Source organism: Labrus bergylta, chromosome 8 (assembly GCF_963930695.1).
Source record: "Labrus bergylta chromosome 8, fLabBer1.1, whole genome shotgun sequence".
In the NCBI taxonomy this organism is placed as follows: Eukaryota; Metazoa; Chordata; class Actinopteri; order Labriformes; family Labridae; genus Labrus; species Labrus bergylta.
The window spans coordinates 27,320,876-27,342,885 of record NC_089202.1 but is presented as its reverse complement, the minus strand read 5'-3'; the positions used below and the strand labels follow the sequence as shown (position 1 = coordinate 27,342,885).

Here is a 22,010-nt window from a genome sequence, read left to right as displayed (position 1 = left end):
ACAAATACAAACATGCCAAAAGACACTATTCAAGAACAGCTCAGACTAAAGGAGACAGCAGCAAAAGTGGCACAGTCAGGAGAGGCTATCACTGTGAAGCAGCCACACAGCTGCAAATCAGCAACATCTGATGTCATGTGGTGTTGTCCTTGACCTAAAGCTCATTCTGACCCTGACATCCGCTCCGTATGTGCAAGGCGTTGACTAAAGAAACTATTTGGTTTTTGAAATGAAATAAACTCTCAGGCCGAATTTACACAAATTTCCAGAAGATCTCCAAACAGCATGCTCCTGTACTTCTTAATCCTGTACTTCTGAATGCACCAACAGTTCCAACCAGCAAGTGGAAAAGAACATACTTTAAAGCAGAAAGAGTATGAAGCAGCTTCTTTAAGTGCTCAAGGATGGCAACAGTTGCCCAACGGTCTCGTAATATAGAGGTCATCAACTCCCGCGTGCTTACTGAGTTTTTCCTGCTGTGTTTACGAGTGGGCTCGCCTGACCTCTTATGTAGACTTGACTGTTTGCGTTCACACATGCAACTCAACACATAAATAAATATTCAGGAGTTTTCTGTATGTCCAAATTATCCATCCAATTACAATTAAAGACAGCAATAACTTGTTGTTTTTTTAAGGGTTAACTAACTGCACCAAGAGGTAGGTCTGGAAATGGTTTTACTGGAAATAAAATGGAGACTTACACGGGCCAGAAGAAGGTTGCAGCCTTCACTCCCTGTTTTTGTGCTGTGATCCAGATCTAAAAGACAAAGAGTACAATCATTGTAGATCATAATATCAGCCTGACAAAGATTATTTTAAGATTAATTACTTTTTCTCTTCAATTTAATCCTAACACCTTTTTACAGAATACATCAATTATTTCATATAAACAGTGAGCACTAGTCCCAAAAGAGCAAAAATACGATGACAGAAATGATTTGTAGCAGCATTTGACTAAAAGTCATTTTGCAGTGGTGTGTGCGATCTCGTTAACACAACAACGTGTTTTCAACTCGTTTTATTTTTCATACAAAAATATTTATACAGGGCTTAAATGCACATAATGTAAATCCCACCACCAGGGGGATCTCAATAAAAACAATAACAATAGATGATGTCAAGGCTGTGGGGGAATCATGGGAGTGATTCTCTCTGCTACACCACCCCCACCCACCGATGAAAACAAATTTTGAGTTGACTGTAGTCGAGACAAACGGGCAAAACAGACCTGAGGAAGAGAATATGTTTACCGTCGATGTGTCCAGGTATACTTTACATGATGTTTTTATCACAGCAGCACATACATACAGCAACAGTACGGAAGCTTTCAGCAGAATTTCTCGCTTCCTTATGCAGCTGTCTTTAATGTTGTTTCCATGGTGACGATAAACATGTCATGTCTAGATATTTTAGTGTTCATCAAAGAGCCGAGGTCGGATTCGGACTGTCCGCTGCGACGAGCAGTGTAGCCTCTGTACATAGGGCTCGCGACATAACCACTAGGCTACCAGCGCCTCATTTTTAAACGTCCTATTAACGGTGGAAATAGATGTCTTATAATTATCTCACTGGGTTGGTTTTCATTCAATTTCTAAACACAGGAAATCTCTGTGGAATAATTGGTGTCGGTTTGGGGTCCTTTTTATGAAATAGTTTGGAAACTATTGCTTTAAGGAAAACCACAAAAACTGAAGCTCTTAAGAGTGTCAGACTACTTGATGTTAAAAGATTTGGTTCCAATAAAAACTAGAATTGATCCCAACCCAGCTGTCATGATGACACACAAACATCTGTTGCTCATCAATAAAGAGAACGCTTATAAGACTTCTGTTGGATCTGAGTCCTGCCATATCTACTGCAGTTGGCTTCAAAATGAGTATTTCCTGCTTCTGCTGGCCTCTGATCTGTCAGATGAAATGAATAACACTTCGGTGCAAAGCCAAACACAAAATCGATCCACCATCAAAGGGAAAACGGGAATCCAAATCTTCCCAATACACAAGCACATCATTAATGAACTACAGATGGATAAACAGAGAAGAAGACAGGACTCACCGGCTGTCCTCCCCACCAGCGATGGCTGAGTTTCTCTCGGCTTCTCAAAGTGAAGGTGGCATCGAACACCGGGTCATACATGGAGTTTCCAACGATCCCATGAGACTCTGGGTAGAGACCCTGAGAGAGATTCAAAATCAGATCTTGATCAGGCAAATAATGTTTGCACACCAACCCAAAAAAACTGTTCTCAAATTATTTTAACTAACATGTACTTACGTTTGTAATTATAATTTTATCATGCCACTTTTATATCTTAGTGTTTCTATAGCCTAAAAGGGGTTTGTGCTCAAAGATGCTTCTCCTCATTCTCTCAGCAGTTAAATGGGCTCAATCCTTTTTTCATATGTTTTTTTTCTCTTGGTATTATTTTCCTGTTATTCCTGTTTTTGTAGAACAGGATGGCTACAGCCTCCTAGATAGTGTTGTAGTCAAGACCACACTAACTGAGACCAGAGTGCTCTGAGACCGAGACAACACCAACACATTTAGGGATTGAGACCGAGGGTCAAAAACATGGTCCATCCTCATTTAAAGCAACAAAGACCACATTTTGATTAACACCTACACTCACCATCACCTCTTAAAGCAACAAAAACACACATTTGATGTAGTGCTGCTTCAGTAAAATGTTGTCTGTTTCTAAATGTAAACCTCTCCAAAAAAAAAAGTCCTTCATTTAAGGAATGTTACCGACGTAAGCGGGCCAAATCAACTTATTTACTTATTTGTTATACCAGTTATGTTGGATTGAGTATAGTCATTCCAGGACCTGCACAAAGTGAGGATGTCAGAAAAGACAGAAGAGCCAGGAGGACAGCGCTAACACTACTGATCAGTGTGCATACGTAGATAGTGGTACAATAAAATCAGATCCTGGGAGAGCCCATTCACTGGACCTGTCTGGGGCACAGCTGTGGACGGGACTGTAAAGTAGGGCTAAAAAAAACCCCACATAAATGTAGTATTTTTGTTTGACAGGAGACGCAATGGTCATCTTGATGAACGCCAAATAACTTTGCTTGGACATTCAAAGAGCTTACAGAAGCATGAGCTACTATATTTTTCAAATCCACAGTCATCAAAGTGAAATACCGTGATTTTGGTTGGTCCTTTATTGATCCAGCCTTGGCTATACCTTAGCTTAATGCTAACTCTCGCAGACATTTGTAATCTCTGAAAGCACATTATGCCATATGACACACACAGTTTGTGTTAGCATCTTAGATACTCTTGTGTCGTACCGTAGCCAGTGAGTAGAGGTTGGGGAAGGTCTTTGTGGGGTAAACAGGCCTCATGTATGGAGCATGGGTTCCACATGTTCCTGAAAAGAAAAACAGAGCAAAAGAAAGTGTCAGATTTGCAAAGAAAACATGCATCAGTTGGGTTAGCTATAGATTCTTCTTGTGGCTCCTTAAATCAGCAGATAACCAAACAGGGTAAGTATGAAAGGGGGCATCTTATAGGTCTTACTCAGTTTCTCGATGTTGGGTATCACAGTGCTTCCTCTCTTCACATAAGAAGCTCTAAATCCATCCACTGATAGCATGATGAGTGGTGGGCGCACAAACCTGCACACGCAAACAAAAAAATACACCAGAGGGGAAAAAACACAGTTATATGACATCTTTGGTGGGCCTTTCATACTTCACTGGAACTTTGTTCATTTTGCTTTGCAGACACACTAACATACCCAGCAGGACATTCAGCAGTTCTGATCTCCTCGCAGTCATCCTGCAGCCATGAAGTGTCTCCTTCAAGAAGAAGATCAGAGGAGGAGGATGGATTAATGAAAGGAAAACAAAGTCATTAAAGATATACTGAAGTATGCCTTTAGCCTCAAAACCCTGTGGTGTGTGAGCAGCAACATGTGTGTGATTGACAGCTAGGCTTGCATTGCAAAGTGAGTTTAACCTGCCAAAGTGATCTTTTTTCTGTTGTCTGACTTCACTAAGCTATCAATTATAGGCCTGGCCCTCTCTTAAATATCTTTAAAGGTCATGAATTATACTCCTGGGCTGCACAGTGCTGCAGTGGTAAATGATGTGGTTCCTGGTTTAAAAAACATTACTAATCCCACTGTTGCATACACCAAAGTGCTCTGTGTAAGTATAGCAGCAACTTGAGTTACGAGAACATCAAATCGACTGAAGAGAGCGCACACAATGTGTACGAGTCTGAATAGCAGTCTGAGTTTCCGCTGGTCCTGGGTCAGAAAACAGTCCTAAACCAACATTTTTAAACAGACAAAACATGTTTATTTCAGCCCTGTGATTGAAAGAGTATAAGTGTAGACCCTGCCTATCGCCCACTGATAGCTGGGGTCACACCAGCCACCCGCGACCCCGAACGGGGAAAAGCGATAGATAATTGATGGATGGATGGATATTATTCTCCTTTTCAACTAGTTTAATTAAGTCTCAGATGTGGAAGCATCACCCACCTGGGGGAGGGCTTACTGCCCTATGTGATGTCACAAAAAGTGTATTTTGCATAATACGAGACCTTTAAAATCTCACCAGATGTTTAAAATGTGAGAGACTGCACTCCTCGTGACTTGTAAAGACATATTAAACAGTTTTGGTTGTGTAGTATCTGCAGAGCAAACGGCATGAACAGAACAGCACACAGCACACTTAACGGATTCATTCAACAACAACCAGCACAATGGTACAGCAGTCCAAATTCAAAACATTAGAGAGAGCTGTCTCCTCTTGCCCCCTGCTCCCTAGAGATGATATGCAAGCAGGATGCCATGTGGTGGACACTGAAGCTTCAGTGTTTAGCCATTTCTGCACCGGTGTTTAAACCTTTCTGCATTCTGACCTCTCTCTCCATTTTTCAAAAGCATCTCTAATATATATCCTGGTTTGACCACGTTTCTGAATGTGAGCTTATTAGCAAAATGTCAAGGCTTTTTAAGGCGGGTTACTTTCCCACATGTCATTCCCCATTTGTTCTCCTGATTTCTTACTGTATCCTGTGTCTTAAAGGCAAAAACAAGACAAAAAACATGACTGAAGATCTGTCGTTTTTAAAGCTTTGGTACTTTTGAAAGTCTAACAATGAATATCTTTTATATAGAAGGTTTTTTTGCTGGTCTCTGAACACTCTTGCCCTCTCCGCACTTTCAAGATTAGAAGGGCATCATGTCCTGAAAACCCTTAATCTTGACAGTTAACATATTCATTGAAGCCACATTATGAAATACAATATTAGGGACCTTGAAACATGCAGTATATGAGAGTTAAAGCTTCAAACCTTTACACAGTGTCTTGTAGTTGGTACAACAGTCTCCTCTGGCCAGACAGTCATCAGAGCAGTGGCAGGCATGCTGTTCATTTCGAGTCTCTCCACACCGGTCTTTACTGCACTCATAACCCCCCTCTGTGTTCAGGAGAACAGAAGGAACATTAGACCGAAGAGTTTTGACAAAGAATCAGCAGATAAAGACAAACTCTAACTCGATTTACTTTGAATTTATATGATAGACAAGTGGAGAAACCACAAGCTTGGATCAGACCAAACTATCTAGCTGAAGGTTGTAGCTCAAAGTAGGATCTCATGCAGTCAGGGTAATGAGCTGAGAACAAGCATAAAGCCAAGTATCATAATTTTTCAGGCACAGGGACGATTACAGCGGTGAGGCAGTGGTAAACCAAAGACCACCAGGCTAAAGGAGAGAACATCAAAACAGACCACCAACACTGGAGGCAGCACAGGAAAAATATTGACAGACAGCAGAGAGAGAGAGAGAGAGAGAGAAAATCAGAAACAGAGAGAAATAACAACAAACAAGAACAGCTCCAGCCAGCAGCCATGAGACAGTATTAGTCTCAAGATAATCTTTTTGTTCAAATGAACCTAATTTAAGTGCTTGTTTTACCACTGACAGGATCAAATTGTAGTTAAAACTGTCTGATTTGTTTGGAAAGAGTTTTGTGGAGGAGTCGTGTGCTTTTTTTTAAAACAACACACAGTTACAATGAGTTGTTTTAAAGCCACCAGACTCAGAAAAACACTAACTTATCCTCACAGAACACGGGAGTCCTTTCTCAAATCAAAAACCAAGTTCTTTGGTAAAAACTGTACAGATGTTTTTTATATAACTCATATGTTTTAATTTGATCAGGGCTAAGAGTGATGCAAGGGTTTGTGTAAATCTGGAAGTTTTTGAATAAATGGCAGGTGGGCTTGTTGTAGCTGTTTGCAAGCTGGCTTAAGGCCTGTCTCAGTTTAAGCTGCTTGCTTATTTCAACGTCTTGGCCTACAATAGCCCTCTTCAGAAACTTCTAGGTGACTTCACTGTGACTGGGGGGGGGGGGGGCGTATAAACAACTATCTAGAAAGAGTAAAAGAAAGAAAGAAAAATAGAAAGAAGCTAAGTAGGGGGAACCATGGAGTACCTGTCCGAAGGCAGAGCTGGTCAAAGTCGGAGCAGCAGCTGTTGTAGGTCTTACACAGGTTGTCACAGCGACAGTTTGGTGGCTCCGACTCCGCCAGCTCAAAACACCTGTTCCTGCAGGAGCCGGAGGTCGCCACGTACGGAGACGCAGAGCGAGCTGAGAACAAAAGAGACGGAGATCATTATGTGTTTAGAAACTCTCAACAGTGGCCGAGAAAATAGCACAAAGACAAACATATGAAATGTTGAAACAGAGAGTTTCATTGTATTATGAAAATGATACGACCTATTACAAGAGGTTTCAGGTTAATGTCAATGATTGTATTCCATTAAATTCCATAACATGAAGCCGCATGATGGGTTTCATGCTGAATCTTTATATATATGGTAAATGGACTTGAGCTTGTTTAGCACATCACTTACACCGCAGTTCACACGTACACATTCACACAATGATGGCAGAGGCTGCTATTTGCTATGTAAAGTGACCATCAGTATTCATTTTTCATACAGATTCACACACCGCTGACGAAGCAGCAGGAGCAACTTGGGGTTAAGTGTCTTGCTCAAGGACACATCGGACATGTGGCTGCAGGTGCTGGGGGGATTGAACCTCCGACCTTCTGGTTGAGCGACGACCGACTCTACCCCTGATCCACAGCTCAGTTTATTTATAGATGAACGATATAGACATGGCTGGAAAAATCTACAGGCTACAATCAAAGTCAGGATGCTGTAAACTATTCTGTCACTGCATCAATGAAGAATCATCCACGTCCGCAAGTAATAGGTTTTTAATTTTTGTAAATATAAGAAAAAACAACACAGAGACAGGTTTTTTTTTAAAGGAATCATTTCCTTTTCCTTTAAGAAAACCTAAACATAGAAAAGACAAAAGGTCTTTAAGTCAAACTCAGGCATGTCTAAACGTGAAGTGCTCTCCTGAGACCTAACATGGTATAATTCTACCCTCAGGTTCTCCTGAAACACAATCAAACTTTTGTCACACTCAGGATCTAATGTGCAGTGACCCTGTTTGGCCCTCAGCCCGCAGTGTGAGAACCTCACAAGCTTAACTAAAGACATCCTGGAGATCTGAGAGGGAGACAGCTTAAACGTAATGGCTCCATTTCTCACAACATGCTCTCTGTCCACCAAGTCATGAAAAACAAGCTCGCTCTCAGAGGATGCCAACGGGACTTTTTCAGCTCGTGTCTCCGTGTGGACATATGTGTGTGTTTGTTTTTTTATGTGCCTATATGAAGGAACTTTAAATTCTGCACGCTGCTCAGCCAGTTGGCACAGGAGAGAAGATGCTATAAGACCCACACCTTACTGGATTCAGTGTGTGAGAACTTCAGGCCAAAGGTGAAAAAAAAAAAGTTAGAGGTATTTTTGAATAACTTGATCTCTGTTCATGAACTCTTTTTATTAGAAAAATCTCCAGTTAAGAGGGGATTTAATGTCCTGTGTGGGATTTTAGACGATTATGAAACAGAATAAATGATTCTGATGCCTCCATTTGAGCTACAAAATCAAACCAGACCAACAGCGAGAAGATTGATTATTTATATCTATTTATTTGTTGCCACAAGTCAGACGAGGTCATTAACGTCACACTTTGTTCACATTGAAGTTCTTTGGAGTCATTTTCTGATCAGTCTCAGGTAGGGTGTCAAAATGTCGATTTTTCTGTACCTCAAGCTTTCAAATGATAAAATCTCTGCTATCTTAATGATCGAAAGTATCCGAAAGTACCAGAGCTTTAAAAAGCTACCGATCTTCAGTCATACTTTTTTTTTTTTTACCAAAAAGCGGCCTCATAGAACAACGGAGCACTCTCTAAATTGCAACAATACTTTGGCTATGTAACGTAGTTGCTGAATTTGGACAGTGTGTTTGCTTTTAACTTATGGTAAAAGTACAAAAAATAAATTACCCAACAGAGTGTGCAGGGTTCATCTTGTTGTTGTATTAAACAGGTATCAGCATCGTTAGATCTTTAATATCATCATTAAACGTCCGACCTTCAGCTATGGTCATGACCTATGGGAAGTGACAGAAAGAATAAGATTGTGGATACAAGCGGCCCAAATTAGATTCCTCTGGAGGGTGGCTGGACTCCGCCTTAGAGAGAGGGTGAGGAACTCAGACATTCAGGGGGAGCACGGAGTAGAGCGGCTGCTCCTCTGCATCGAACAGAGTCATTTGTCACTTATTCCACTTGGAGCTTTCCGTTCTATCCTGAGGGACAGATAGCGTAAGACCATTGAACAGTGCCTGTGTTTTTAAAATCTTAAATTGTTGTTTTATTGTTGTGTCACAGCTCCCACACTTTCTTTTTTTTTTTTATTGAAAACACTATGTTGTTAATCTATACTGTCACTTCATTGTAACTGTTCTTATGACGTGCTGCTTACCTCTTGGCCAGGTCACCCTTGTGGAAGAGATCCTGATCTCAATGGGTTCTTTATCAGGTTAAATAAAGGTTAAATAAAAAATAAAAAAAAGGGTGGTTTGGGCATATGATTAGGATGCCTCCTGGACACCTCTCTATGGAGGGGTTTCCGGGCACGCTGAACTGGGAGAAGACCCCGGGGAAGAGCTGGAAAACATTGCTGGGGAGAGCGAAATCTTGGTTGACTTGCTACCACCGATACCCAACATTGGATAAGGGGAAGAAAATGGATGGATGGATGGATATTTAAATTTGGTCTGCCATGGCAATAGACTATGTCAGACTATTAACCACAGCCCCAGTTTCCATTACACAAAGAAAAGTTCACTTTCAGATCGTAAAACACTGGAAGAGAGAGGTTTCATTTCTGGTATTTGTAAATCTAATCTTTTAAACAAATGTGGTCCATGAAATCACATCTCTTACATTAGCTTGTTATTGTCACTGACAGACTCAGATCCTTACTCTAAATGTCTGATAATATAACAGAGAGATCCCCTTCAGAGGACGACCTTTATGTTAAAGTATGAATCTGTGAAAAAAAATACTAATAATAATGTTTGGCTGAGATGTTAGATAAGGACTTTTTTTTTTTTTTAAGATTTGTTTTTTTTTATTTTTTATTTTAGTGACAGGACAGTAGGCAGAGTCAGATTCAAACCTGGTCCGTCCGCTGTAGAGGATTCAAAGCCTCTGCACACAGGTCGCATGCACAAACCGCAATGCTACAGGCTAGATACAGGTTAGATAAGGAAGTTGTCCGGTTGTCCGGATGTTTTCTTGACATCTGGACTTATTTTTTTTGTGTCCTCAGAGTTGCAAAAACAAAAAAAACCAAACATAGAAATGGGATTTACTCACCTCCTAGAAATTAGACAAACACACAACTTGCAGTTTAAATATTGTGCTTTGCAAAAAAACAGCGTTTGGTGAAGGTGATTGTGATCTTGTTTTTGGATTTCATGTTGATTTAAAGTTGAATGACTTACTGATACTACAAACAAACTGTGAACAACTTCAGTAACAACCCCGATGAGAGAAGATGAATACAAAGTGTCAAAAAGTGAAGAACAGATACAGCCGGCCATCCCCTGCTGTCTGCGGCACGGTGGAGCAAAAACCGCTTCCCTCTGGTGCAGACGAGTCCTATAGAGTCTGAACCAGCTTCAGTACTCAGACCATGTTGACTCAAGGTAGAGCAACACAAACACACTCTCTCTCTCTCTTTCCCTCAATCACAACCCTGCAGGGTCACAGTGATCCGTTGTAACCCCCCCTCCCTCTACCACCACTCTCTGCCTGCTCATTTAATATGCACTGGCAGACACTTCTTATAGTGAAGAACCGGGCAAACAAACCGAGTAGAAATATTCTTGCAGCGTGGAAAGTTGATTCTCATCTGATTTCATGTTTGTCATATTTAGAGGAGGGATCTTGGAGACAGCGGGGTGGGGGGGTGGGGAGGGGGGGGGGGGTATGTCAGTCTAAATGACATTTGGGTGACTGATTACACTTGAACCTCACATAGGGTTGAAGATTTACACTAAAATGTGTTTTCTGCATGTATCTTGGCTCAGAGCGCAGCTGGAGGCATGTCGTACCCACACTTGGCCAAGATACATGAACGCAGGTCCAAAACACACTCCATACTGCCTGTCTGAGCCTCTTGGCAAATTTAATAAAAGTGAGGGCTTCTTCTTGTACTGAACAAGTTTTTGTTATTAATATGTGTTGAACACCGCCGTGAGAAGATGCTCAGTGGACCTTTGCATTGTTCTCATGTAATTTAAACACAGACTGTCTTTAAGAAGTGGAAGCAGCCATCATCACACCCATTGATCATTTTATCTGTCACCGTCTTGTTTTGTGTTTATTAACATGAACATAGGGGTCAATGCCAGACTTTTTAAACTTCCATTCTATTTTATTCAAAATCAAACATCTTCAACTTTTATTTAACAAAAAAAAACTAAGTCCAAGTTTAAATGAGCAAAAACATGCAGTTGAATTCCTTCACATAAACAGTGCTCGCTGTCTTTTTTTAAAAAATTTTTTAAGCTTTGCTACTTTTCCAACATATAGATCTTTAAAATAACATACTGTATGATCTTAAAACGCGTAGTATTGAAAAAGTATTGAACATTTTGACAACCTTAATATAGACTTGACTTAATGTGGACAAAAGGTATAGGGAGGGTTCAGCAAACACTAACATATTAGTTAACACTATAGATATCTTGGTGTGTGTATGTCGATAACTTCAGATAGCTGTAGAAAATAATAAGATGATAATTTTTAAGAGCAAGAAAAAAATGCTTTGAACTTAATTTAATTACCAAAAGTATGACCAGTCACCTCCTGTGACTGTTGTTTACAGCCGAACACTGAAAAAGAAGAGGTTTTTTTTTCCGGACTGTAATGGTAGAAACTTTTCCTCCACAGGTAGCCCTGCCCTGAAGCGCACTCTGCTTTATTGTCGTGGTCTATAGCGGTTAGGATTCCTGGTTGGACCCAGGTTCAAGTCAAGCGGACCAAATCTGTAAATTGGTCTGGTAGCTGGAGAGGTGCCAGCCAGTTCACTTCCTGAGCACTGCCGAGGTGCCATTGAGCAAACCACTAGACCCCCACCACCAGATCAGAAGGGCTCACCGTGGGCAGCCCCCTCACTCCGACACCTCTCCATTATGCACATCCTCTTTGTGCATGTGTGTGTATTTCAGCCTGTGTGTCTCAATAACAGAGTCAAATTGAATTTCCCCTCATGGGATTAATAAAATATATCTTCTCCTTCTACCAATAAACATAATTCTTACATGATTCTATATTAAGGAGAGCTCAAGGTCAAGCAGTCCAAACCGTTTCCATGTATACATGTAATGAGGACAGGCGTACTCACAGTCCGTCCTGGCTGAAGTCCCGTCCTCTCCGGAGCGTCTGGGCCGGTCGTACACAAACCCCGAACACACATCGGAGCCACACAGGAGTGACAGGATCCAAACAAACTGAGAGGACAACACATCACACATCAGAACAGACATGTGCTCTACTGCTGCATCGTACAGTCATCAGAGGCAGTGACAAAAACAGCCGCTAAGCACTCCTTCATTAGGCTTAAATATTGATATTGATACAGCATTATATCGACATCCTGAGTTGTGTGATTGTCATTTAATTTATAAGGACAATTCAGCACTCTACACAGATTTCCCTGCATTTGTGACTCACCGTGAAAAGCAGGATAAAAGAAGAAGAAAGAAGACGGAATAATATTGGACAGCAGTGAAAATAAGTTAAAGTGTGAATTGCACAAGAGGAGACATCGATAAAAAAATGTAGGGATTACATTATTCCTGCACTTTGCCTTTAAAGGGGGATTTTATATTCATTATTTGATCAGATATTTAAATGTTTTGTCTCACAATATATCAGTTATTTCAGGATTGCTGTGTGATGTTATTGTGGGCCACATTGTGACACATTGTGTGTCTGTGTCTGTATCTTATTGTGAGTTAACCTGACTACCAATCCCTACTCTTTAATGACTATTCAGAAGACACATTTGTGTTCTTTAAGCATATTTACATTTAATCTTAGCTTTAATCTGCTTTAAAGGTCATTTATGTGACCACAGGGTTGTTTAACTGGTGAAAATGAGCCATCAGAAGTCCATCATGTTCAAAGGTGATTTATATTTTCGTCGTTAGCTGCGACCTCTAATTCAAAAAGTCGAAGAGAACACAGCTCTTCCTTTATCCTCATTGTCAACATGCCGGTGCATTTTCACAATGACCTGTCAAGACTGGTGCGCTGCTCGGTTCAAAGGGAAAAGAGACCAGCCGTGCATAACAATCGCCTTTGATAGTTTGACGAATCGTTCACCAATTTAGAAATGACAGACTGATCGACAATTGTCCTGCAAATGCTGAGCAGCAGGAAGGGGAAAGAGGTGAAGAGTGGGGGGTAGTTTTAGGGGAAAAAGAAGGCACGAAATGGGGTTTAGTTCATGGAAGAACGCGCACCAGAAAAATAATCGGATACATGCGCATTTACGCACTGCTTTACGCACAGATTTTTCTTTAATTCTTTAGTAAGAAAAACAGCTAAAACGAGACATGCACTCTTACCGTACCAGTTTGTGCAGCAACATGTTCCTCTGTCGGTGTGTGTACTCCTGTGCTGTAGTCTGGAGAGTGAGTGATGCTGACTCCGTAACCAAAGGACCACCGGAGAGGAGGACCGTTGAGGAAGAGGGGGAGGTGACTGAAAGGTGTGGGCCGGGTTCTTAGTGTGGGGTTGGAGGAGGGATTTTATATTAGCAGAGGACCTAAATGATACAGCGAGGAAAAGGAAAGAGGTTTGGGGGTGGTGGGAGAGAGCAAGCAAAACTCTACCATCTCTCCAGGTCAGTAAAATAACTTCAGTATGTGAAGTGGGAGCTGCGATAGAAGTGATGTCATGCCTTGTTCTCGTTTTTTGCGGGGTCATTCAAGGTTACGACTCAGCTCTACTTCCCTGTGGAGTGCCATGGAAGAAGCTTTGACCTAGACATTTGATCACTCATACGATTAAGGACATTTCTTTTAAACTCAGCCATACACTTTAGATACAAATTATATTTAAAGGAAGTTTGAAGACAGATAGCCTCAGATGTAAACTGCCTGTGCTGAAACATTGTTGTGCATTTATTTTGGTATTGCCCAACTGTGATGAAGTTACGTGATTTAATTCATGATTATAAAACTTTTTGTTTAGATTTTTGGAAGAATTTATTTTTTGGTTTCTTGGAAAATAGTACACAGAACAAAACACTTTTGATTCCACATCCATGAATCTAAATTCATAAACACGCTTCATTGCATCCAGTCCCAAGTTCAAACAAAACATTCACTCTGAAAGACGGAAATCAATTCACACTGTAACAGCTTGTAGTATGTTTAAAAGTCACATATTTTTGTTCCTTTCCAACCAGTTTAAATAAGTCTCAGAGTTCCCCAAAACATGTGTGTGAAGTTTCTTGTTCTAAATCCACTCTGATCCTGTATTTGATCATGCCTATAAACCCCTCTATTTCAGCCCTGCTCAGAACAGGCTGTTTCTGTGTCTGTACCTTTAAATATGTAAATGAGCTGTGTTTAACCACGCCTCCTCTCTGGAAGGGCTCGGGCTTTCTTGCAGCTTGCACAACTGTTTACGTTGAGAAGGCAGACTCAAAGGGCAAAACAAACACCTAGCTGTGGGAGTGTCACCCACCTGGGGGAGGGGCTACTGCCCTTTGTGATGTCATTAAGGGAAAATCACCAAACAGCCTGTTTGAGCACACATTTTCTGAAAAGTGGAGCAGGCAAAAGCCACGCCCCTCACTTACATGCACAAGCACCATTGGTCTCAATGGAGCAGACCTCAGCTCATGCTTTGAGTGTGGGCTCATGCACACAAGGGTTAGAGAGCGAGCAGGGAGACGTGATTGGTTCATCAGATTGGTACCTCGTGGCAGGCATTGGTCGAAGTTTTTACAGGTTTACAACTGCTACAGATGACAGATTTTATTTGTTCCTTCTTCAGGGGACATTAATTATTAATTTCTGTCAGGAGCTAATGACAATTTCAACTAAAATCTTAAAAGGTGTATCTGGAGAAAATTACCAACCCTGCCTTTTAGTGTATTTTGCCCAAAATGTGACTTTTAAAATCTTTATATAGACTTACAGATGGTTAAGCACTGACTCCTAGCTTGCAAGATGCGGTGCCCGACTCCGCTGGTCACTCTTTAACTTTAATATAGGACTTTTTCAATTAAAAGAGCACGAGGCAAGGTTTATTTACAGAAAAATATACCAGCATTTTCTGTAAATGCACAATTTTGACCTTGTGAAGGAGAAAAGATGTGAAAAAGTTGCGCAGCCAGACTGGTCTGTGTCGCTGTCTTTCCCAGCACAGCGTGCAACCAGCTTTCAATACATAATGAATGGGGACGGGTTTTGAGTCGCATCAGGCTGCTTTGATAGTGGATGCTGCAACCGCGGTAATGATGGCGCGTGTCAGCATTTTATTCTGGTATATTGGTCGCACCGGTGTATAAGATGCAGTCAACTTTATCGACGAAGGCATCCCTATTCGTCATTCAAGACAGAACAAATTCAATTTGAATATGAATACATAAGGAATCTATTTTTTGAACAGTCTTGAACACACTCTACCCTTGTGGATAAATTCAAAATTGGGGAAATAGACCTCTGCAGTTTTTATTTTCCTAAATGTAAAACCATCCAGTCAAACTTAAGAATTAGTGCCAGAGGAAACCCAGACATAAAAGCCTTGTTGGAGCCCGGGTTTTAATCCAGTTAAAAAAAGCCATGAATACAAAAAGTATCTTTAATCAATGGTGACAAATGGGAATCTAAAAGGTGTATGAAAAACATGCTACAATTAGGTTTCAATTGTAGAGTCCAGGGAATTTCCTTTCCATTTGCCAGTTGTCAAACACACCACTGGCACAGTCCGGGAAGAGTGGTCAAAGCCACGCCGCGATCAGTCATGTTTCCCCCTCAGACGCGTCACGGTGAATGCTGGGATTGAGCCGTGCGGATGAGGCACACCAGAGCGGCGTCTCTGCGGGGGGAAAAGTGGACGAGGTCGACTGCAGTCTGTTTGCCTGTTTGTGGAGAGACGAGCATGTGGTTGCAAACCTGGAAATGATGTTAAAAAGTCAACACACTCCATGCAGACGAGGAGTGTGTATGAGGTGTGAGGACACAAGGATACTTCTTGAAGGGTTATCCCCGTATTCACACAGCAGCCATTCTCCTCTGACATCACTATCAAGGTGTTCAGGACAACCTGCCCATGAAATCTTCCTGAGTTGCTTGCTCACACAGCTCCCTCACAGTGTGAAGTTTTCCCTGTCAGATGAAGGGGGGCGGGGCCTGGGAGGCGAGACAAGACCTCCAAAAAAAAAAGAAAATTCCAAGATAGCAGAAAAAGTGAAACTCCAGCAATAAAATGACAGTTTTGGGCTTGTTTATAAATATTACATGTAATAAGACTGCTGGGTGTCGGAAAAGAACAAACTGGCGGGCTGAAAAGTGTACCAGTCGCATGGTGTTTACGTCATCACCCCAACCCACTCACAGTCAATTTTCCTGAATATTTCTTGCTGCATTTACACATCAGCTCACCCAGGCCTCATGTGGAAATTTTACTTCAGGGCTGGCAGGAAAAAGTTTGGGTGAACAATCTGAGTATACTTGTATACAGTATACTGTATTGACCAGTTGTGTATCTGCGGTCTTTGATGTATGCAGGAAAAACAGTCGGTATGGACACAATCTGCACTAATTACATCAGTGATGTTCTGGTGACAATTAACTCGTCTTTTTAAACAAATATTTACATAAAAGTTCAGCTTAGAATTGAACATGGATCATTTAAACATTTAAACTTGAGCGACCAATCTGCTAAAAGTCAATCAACGTTTAGATTCCCTGACGACCTGAAATGCATTAGAACCAATCAACAAACTTTTTTCTAAGCTCTTTCCTTCTCCTCTTAATGAATGATTTCTACATCATGATGTTGTTATTGAAGCAAAAGTAAGACCCGTTAACTGAAAGTAAATCAAATGAAAATCGCTTTATTTTTGAAGGCTCAAACAGCTGAAGTAAGCCAGAGTGAAGCCTCTGTGTTATTCTGATCTACTGTTGAACTGAGACTCACAAGAAACAGATCATCAGGCGCTCCTCCAGGGGATGCGATGGACCAAGAAATCACAGCGTTTACGTCGCATATACGTAAATGCCAGATTGGAAAAAAGAGGTCTTGGCTTGAAAGTCTTTTAACGCTAACCGTTGGCTACAAAGGAATCACCTAGAAAACTAGAAACCATTGTCGTTGTCAGATGATGACAGAAGATGATTCCTGATGTTAACTAGGAAGTGTTTGAATGCTAAACATGCTGTTGTCTTCCACTGGCTCATGAGCAGCCAGGTGTCCTTTAGAATTTTCTCATTCATTGTGTTTATTGATCAAAAAGGTAACGGTGAAATGAAACACAACAGGAAGTCTTCATAAAAGCACACGAGGCTCCCACCCTGAGTGTGACATCAAAGAAAAATGGCTGCTGAGTGAATGAGACGCTGGACCGGCTTTTAACGAGGCTGTTTATCTGAGTTGTCCAGAACGATACGACTACTGATTAATTAAAAAAAAGATTATCTTCTACTTATTGTCTCTGTACTCACAGGGGTGTAACCTGAAGGTAACCCCCCCCGGCCGAGTACGAAAAACCGCGTTAATCGGACAAAGACGGCGAGCGCAGGGACCTGCCGCTGGCCGGGCTGTTGCTGTACGCGTGGGAGTTGTCCCTCTCTCTGTCCTTGTCCTTGCTCTCGTGTTTGTGCTTGTGCTTGTGCTTGTGCTTGTGCTTCTTCTTCTTCTTCTTGTGCTCGTGGTGGTGGTGGTGGTGGTGGTGGCCGTGTTCGCCGCCGTGTTTGGAGGAGGATGAGGTGGTCTCCTTGGAGAAGGAGGGCAGAGGCGTGGCGGGCATGGAGAGCATGGCTTGTTCCACTGATGGCGGCTCTTTTCCTGAAAAAAATAAAAAAAATAAAGAAAAGTGTGTGTCACCTAGTTTTGCATGTTCTCTTTTTTTTATGCTTATGTTAGAAATAGTGCGAGTATGAATGTTTACCTGGTGTAGACGGTCTGTCTAACAGATTGAGATGATGGTGTATGAAGGCCTGACTATCATGCACGGTCTCCATGTCAATATCTTCTTCTTCCATTGTGTTGAACTACAACAAAGCAGAGCTGCATATTAATACCAGATAACAGTTCAACACAAGTTAATCACGGCAGAAAGCCAAAGACTGCATCACCCACTCACTCACTGTCACCGCCGCCCCCCACAATCCAAAAAGCAAAGTTCACGATGTCAGTTACCCTGATTTTGAAGCGCCCTGCTCGCACATCCTCGTCCTGTTGCTGCAGGATCTGTCCCGGCTCTGGAGGGGAGCCCAGCGGGGTCTCAGCCTTCCTCTTCAGGCCCTGGGGGGGTTGGCCCACTCCGCAAACCCCCAATGAAATAGGATCTGGCTCTTCCTCCTCCTAGGAAAAACACACACAAAGATACTTGTTTTCAAACATTCACTCCTGAAAATATAAGAACATTTCAGGACATCCTGCCCCCCCCCTGAAATCTCCCTGAGTTGCCTTGGTCACAGCGGGGAGTTTTTCCACATTAAACTGTCTCAGGAGGCGAGGCATGACGGAAAAACAAAAAGACGCTGCAGATATCGGAATGAAACAACAGAGAAAAAAACTATAATCACAGTTTTTTGCCTTTATATCAGTGCTATGTGTAGTTATTGGACAGAGTCACAGTGTCAACAAATGAGGGGAAAAGAGAATTTCATTGCCTCCCAAACGTCTCTCTTCAGCGGTCCCATCCAATAAAGTCATAAAACGGCCCCAAAAATAACTTCAAAAAGAAATTAAATGAAAGGGGAAATTATGACCTCTGCGTTAAATTTACACACAGCACCTGGTAACATCATTTATAATTATTTAGAAATGACACTTGAGGTCAGTGGTCACTCCAGTAGCATGCACAAAAAAGCACCAGTATCTTTTTTACAGTTAAATAGCGCCCATTCTTTAAATCTGTATACAGCTAGTGATCCTTTTAAAACAAGATCATATTTTAGTAACACAGCATTGTTTTCTGTGCTGTAAGCTGGCTCAATAATGGAACACTTAAACTGTTTCAATGTGCGTGTACTTCTCAGGTTTGGTCAGAATGATCTAGTCAGTCTGTGCTGCAGTAAACCTGAGCTCGGGCTCGGGTAGCACTGATTCACTCTGCTGTCATAGAGATCCGTTTAGAGCCAGAGTTGTGCTCTTTTGCAGTCGATCATGGGTTTGACGGTGACGCAATGGGAATGAGGTACAGCCAAGCACTGCTGGCAGCTCCACAGTACCCACAATTGCACAGATCCAACCCAAGATAACACCGTTTGGATGAGGTCGTTTCTATTTGTGTGCCATCTGAAAAGTTTTACGTTACATCACTAAATCAAGCAAATTCAAACAGAAGGAAATAAAGACCACCGAGGAGCTCGCTGATTACATCACCATTAGCAAAGTAACCAATGAAACTGGAGAGCTCTGTTGTTGCATGACATATGATGTCTTCTACTTAAGAGGTTCGTTGTTTTATATGAGCAGAACAACCTGGCAAAAAAAAGTAACCTTCAATTAGTACCGGTACTTAAGGTTTTCTTTTTTACACTAAGCCACCTGACTATCACTTACAGCTGCGTAGCTCATGCCCACACCGTGGATGCCGATGCTGGCGGGGGTGTCGATGACGGGGCCGACCCCCAGCTCAGGCTTGATGGTGGGGTTGAGGACAGCTTTCTTCTCCTTCAGGTTGAGTACCAGGCCCAGCTCTGGCAGGGGCAGGCAGGAGGGCCGAGTCAAACCGAACAGAGTGTAGTAAAGGTTGACGGCATCGCAGCGCAGCCGCCAGTCATGGGAGGTACCTGAGACAAAGGCAAGATGGAGGGGAGATTCAGTGGTGGTAGTAGAGGGGGCAAAGGAACAAAGAGACAAAAAAAAGAGAGCTGGTTTGATCAAAGACAGAAGAAGAAACCAGTGGAGCACTCCTTCTGTAACTTCTGAAGCCTATATTTATACACATTTATTTATTCACTGCCCTTTATTGAGCATCAGTGTTGAATCATGATAACTTTTCATGATATATGCTTGACGAAATATCCTAAATAAGGGCTTCAAGTTACAGTTACACCTTTGAGACGCAGCAGGGACTAAAGCCTGCATGGATCCTGTGCAGAGAGCTATGAAACGTAGGTTTAAATAAGTTTTAGTTTCGCTACAGATATAACAAAAGCCCGTCACCCGAGATCAAAAATGCTCAATGGACTTGAGTTTTTCTAGTCTTCTGACAACACAAATCACTTTTACACCTCAGGTCACAGCTACCCATTCACACACTGACGGCAGAGGTCACTATGTAAAGTGTCCATCAGTATTAATTAACTCCATTCATACACATTTTTACACCGCCAACAAAGCAACGGGAGCAAGTTCGGGTTAAGTGTCTTGCCCAAGGACACATCGGACATGTGGCTGCAGGAGCTGGGGATTGAACCTCTGACCTTCCGGTTGAGAGACGACCACTTCTACCAACTGAGCCACAGATTAAGTGAGAGAGCAACAATTATAACCAGAGACATGGTTGGGTATAAACTTATTTTCTAAGAGTGTATTCCAGACATTGGTCTTAAACTGCAAGTGGCTTTCCCACAGGAACAATCTGAGCAAACCATTAACTGTACATAAATATGGACAATGTGTCTCATTCCGTGTACAAAAGTGAAGCCAAAACTCCCAAGTGATGTGCGCTGACATATTCAATAGTGACGTTATTTGTAACCAAGACCTGCGCAGAAGGGAGCTGGCTGTTTTCACCTAGCGCCCATCACAAAACGAAACGCTACAGGAGAAACACGATAAAATACAGTAAAGTTGTTTTCAGTGTGCCACAGATTATTGATTTATTTGTCATGGTATGTCCCTGCAACAGTGAGAATGTATAGGCTGTGCACGAGTTACCCTGTTGGCCATTTATAAAACTGTTCCTCCTCGCCTCTTTTTATTCTTACGCCTGACCCGGTAAATCTTCTGTTGTGTTAAGAGCTGGGAAGAATTAAACACCAAATAGTGCTGAAGCTGACAATCCAAAGGTAAGGCGCCCAGCGACGTGGGGGTCGACTGTGGCTTTCTGAAGAAACCTGAAATAGATGAGTCTAACAGCAGCAGAAAGCACTCCGAGTTTATGTTCTTTCAGCGCTGACCTTCAGCAAGCGAAACATCATCCTGTGTGAGTGTGTGTGTGTTTAACACGTGGGGGGCTGTGGGTTAGAATAAAACAACCAACACACTTTTCATAACATAGCATTTACGGTTAGCACACTATGGTCACTCTGTGTTTAAACTGGCAACACGAGCAGGCCGTCCAGCAGCCACACACACACACACACACACACACACACACACACACACACACACCGACTGGCCGTTCAATCTGAAGTTCACTGGAAATAATCTTCACTAATATTTTGCTTCCCTGAATAATTACAAGCTTTCAGTCAATAAATCAACAACATGTTGTGAAAAGAGCCCGATTGTCCTGAGGAATATAGAATGGTGAACATATCCTGTTATTTGGGTTTTTGAGGTGGCAGGTATTTGGATTGGCAGACTGAAGCGCCTCAGCCTGGCTCAAAGACACATTAGACCCCCTGGCACGCACGCACGCACGCACGCACGCAAACACACACACACACAAGCTGTTTTCAGCATATGAAGAGCGCTGGCAGTCAGCCAGAAAACATAAGTACTTCCAGGTGACAAAGATCTAATAAAACGGCTGTGGCTCAGTGGTAGAGTCGTTGTCTCTCAACCGGAAAAGTTGCAGAACCTGCAGCCACGTGTCCAATGTGTCCTTGGGGAAGACACTTAAACCCCCAAGTTGCTCCCGCTGCTTCTTCGGCAGGAGTATAAATGTGTATGGATGAGATTAGCTTTTACTTTTGGTCACTCTACTTTAACACAGCAGCCTCTGCCATCCGTGTGTGAATGTGTAGGTGCGCCATGTGGTGCGAAAGTGCTTTGAGTAGTCAGAAGACTAGACAAGAGCTTTACAAGCTCCATGTACCGTCGCACACATCCCTAACTCTGATAAACCACAATGATAAACAGTCGTGTCCTGGGATTGAATCAGAAATGCAGAAAATGCAGGCGGAATTGCAAAATGTAAGAATAAAAATGAAACAGCTCACAAAAACATGTCCAGCTATGTGTTTTGGGTCATTCACAGGTAAAAAAACAACTGCGTCTGTCATATTCTTTTCTGTCTCTTCTCACCGGGGACGAGCTCAGCTGTGTCAAACACAAAGACACAGTCGTGATCAAGAGACCGTCTGAGACACCGGGAGGAACAAAGACCAAAGATTCATGTCATGACAAAGACGTTTTTAAGTTGCAGCGGTGTGAAATGTTGGAACATGAAACT

The 22,010-nt window shown here is 42.1% G+C and overlaps 2 protein-coding genes across 3 annotated transcripts in view; both read right to left on the bottom strand.

Annotated features, from left to right (window-relative positions):
- enpp2 (ectonucleotide pyrophosphatase/phosphodiesterase 2) overlaps positions 1-13,186 on the bottom strand; it is a 33,987-nt gene extending 20,801 nt beyond the window's left edge. For both annotated transcript variants that reach the window (XM_065957538.1, XM_065957539.1), the window contains exons 1-9: positions 13,050-13,186; positions 11,817-11,922; positions 6,464-6,619; positions 5,319-5,444; positions 3,751-3,811; positions 3,531-3,628; positions 3,302-3,381; positions 2,058-2,177; positions 704-759 (exon numbers count right to left, since the gene is read on the bottom strand). In XM_065957538.1, the coding sequence (XP_065813610.1) occupies positions 704-759; positions 2,058-2,177; positions 3,302-3,381; positions 3,531-3,628; positions 3,751-3,811; positions 5,319-5,444; positions 6,464-6,619; positions 11,817-11,922; positions 13,050-13,067 (821 nt within the window). In that variant the 5' untranslated portion in view covers positions 13,068-13,186. The remainder of the gene's footprint in view (positions 1-703; positions 760-2,057; positions 2,178-3,301; positions 3,382-3,530; positions 3,629-3,750; positions 3,812-5,318; positions 5,445-6,463; positions 6,620-11,816; positions 11,923-13,049) is intronic.
- Positions 13,187-15,278: 2,092 nt separating this feature from the next.
- Positions 15,279-22,010, bottom strand: part of taf2 (TAF2 RNA polymerase II, TATA box binding protein (TBP)-associated factor) — a 32,627-nt gene continuing 25,895 nt past the window's right edge. The window contains exons 25-28 of the mRNA XM_020637030.3: positions 19,226-19,455; positions 17,855-18,019; positions 17,604-17,706; positions 15,279-17,500 (exon numbers count right to left, since the gene is read on the bottom strand). Coding sequence (XP_020492686.1) covers positions 17,208-17,500; positions 17,604-17,706; positions 17,855-18,019; positions 19,226-19,455 — 791 coding nt within the window. The 3' untranslated portion in view covers positions 15,279-17,207. The remainder of the gene's footprint in view (positions 17,501-17,603; positions 17,707-17,854; positions 18,020-19,225; positions 19,456-22,010) is intronic.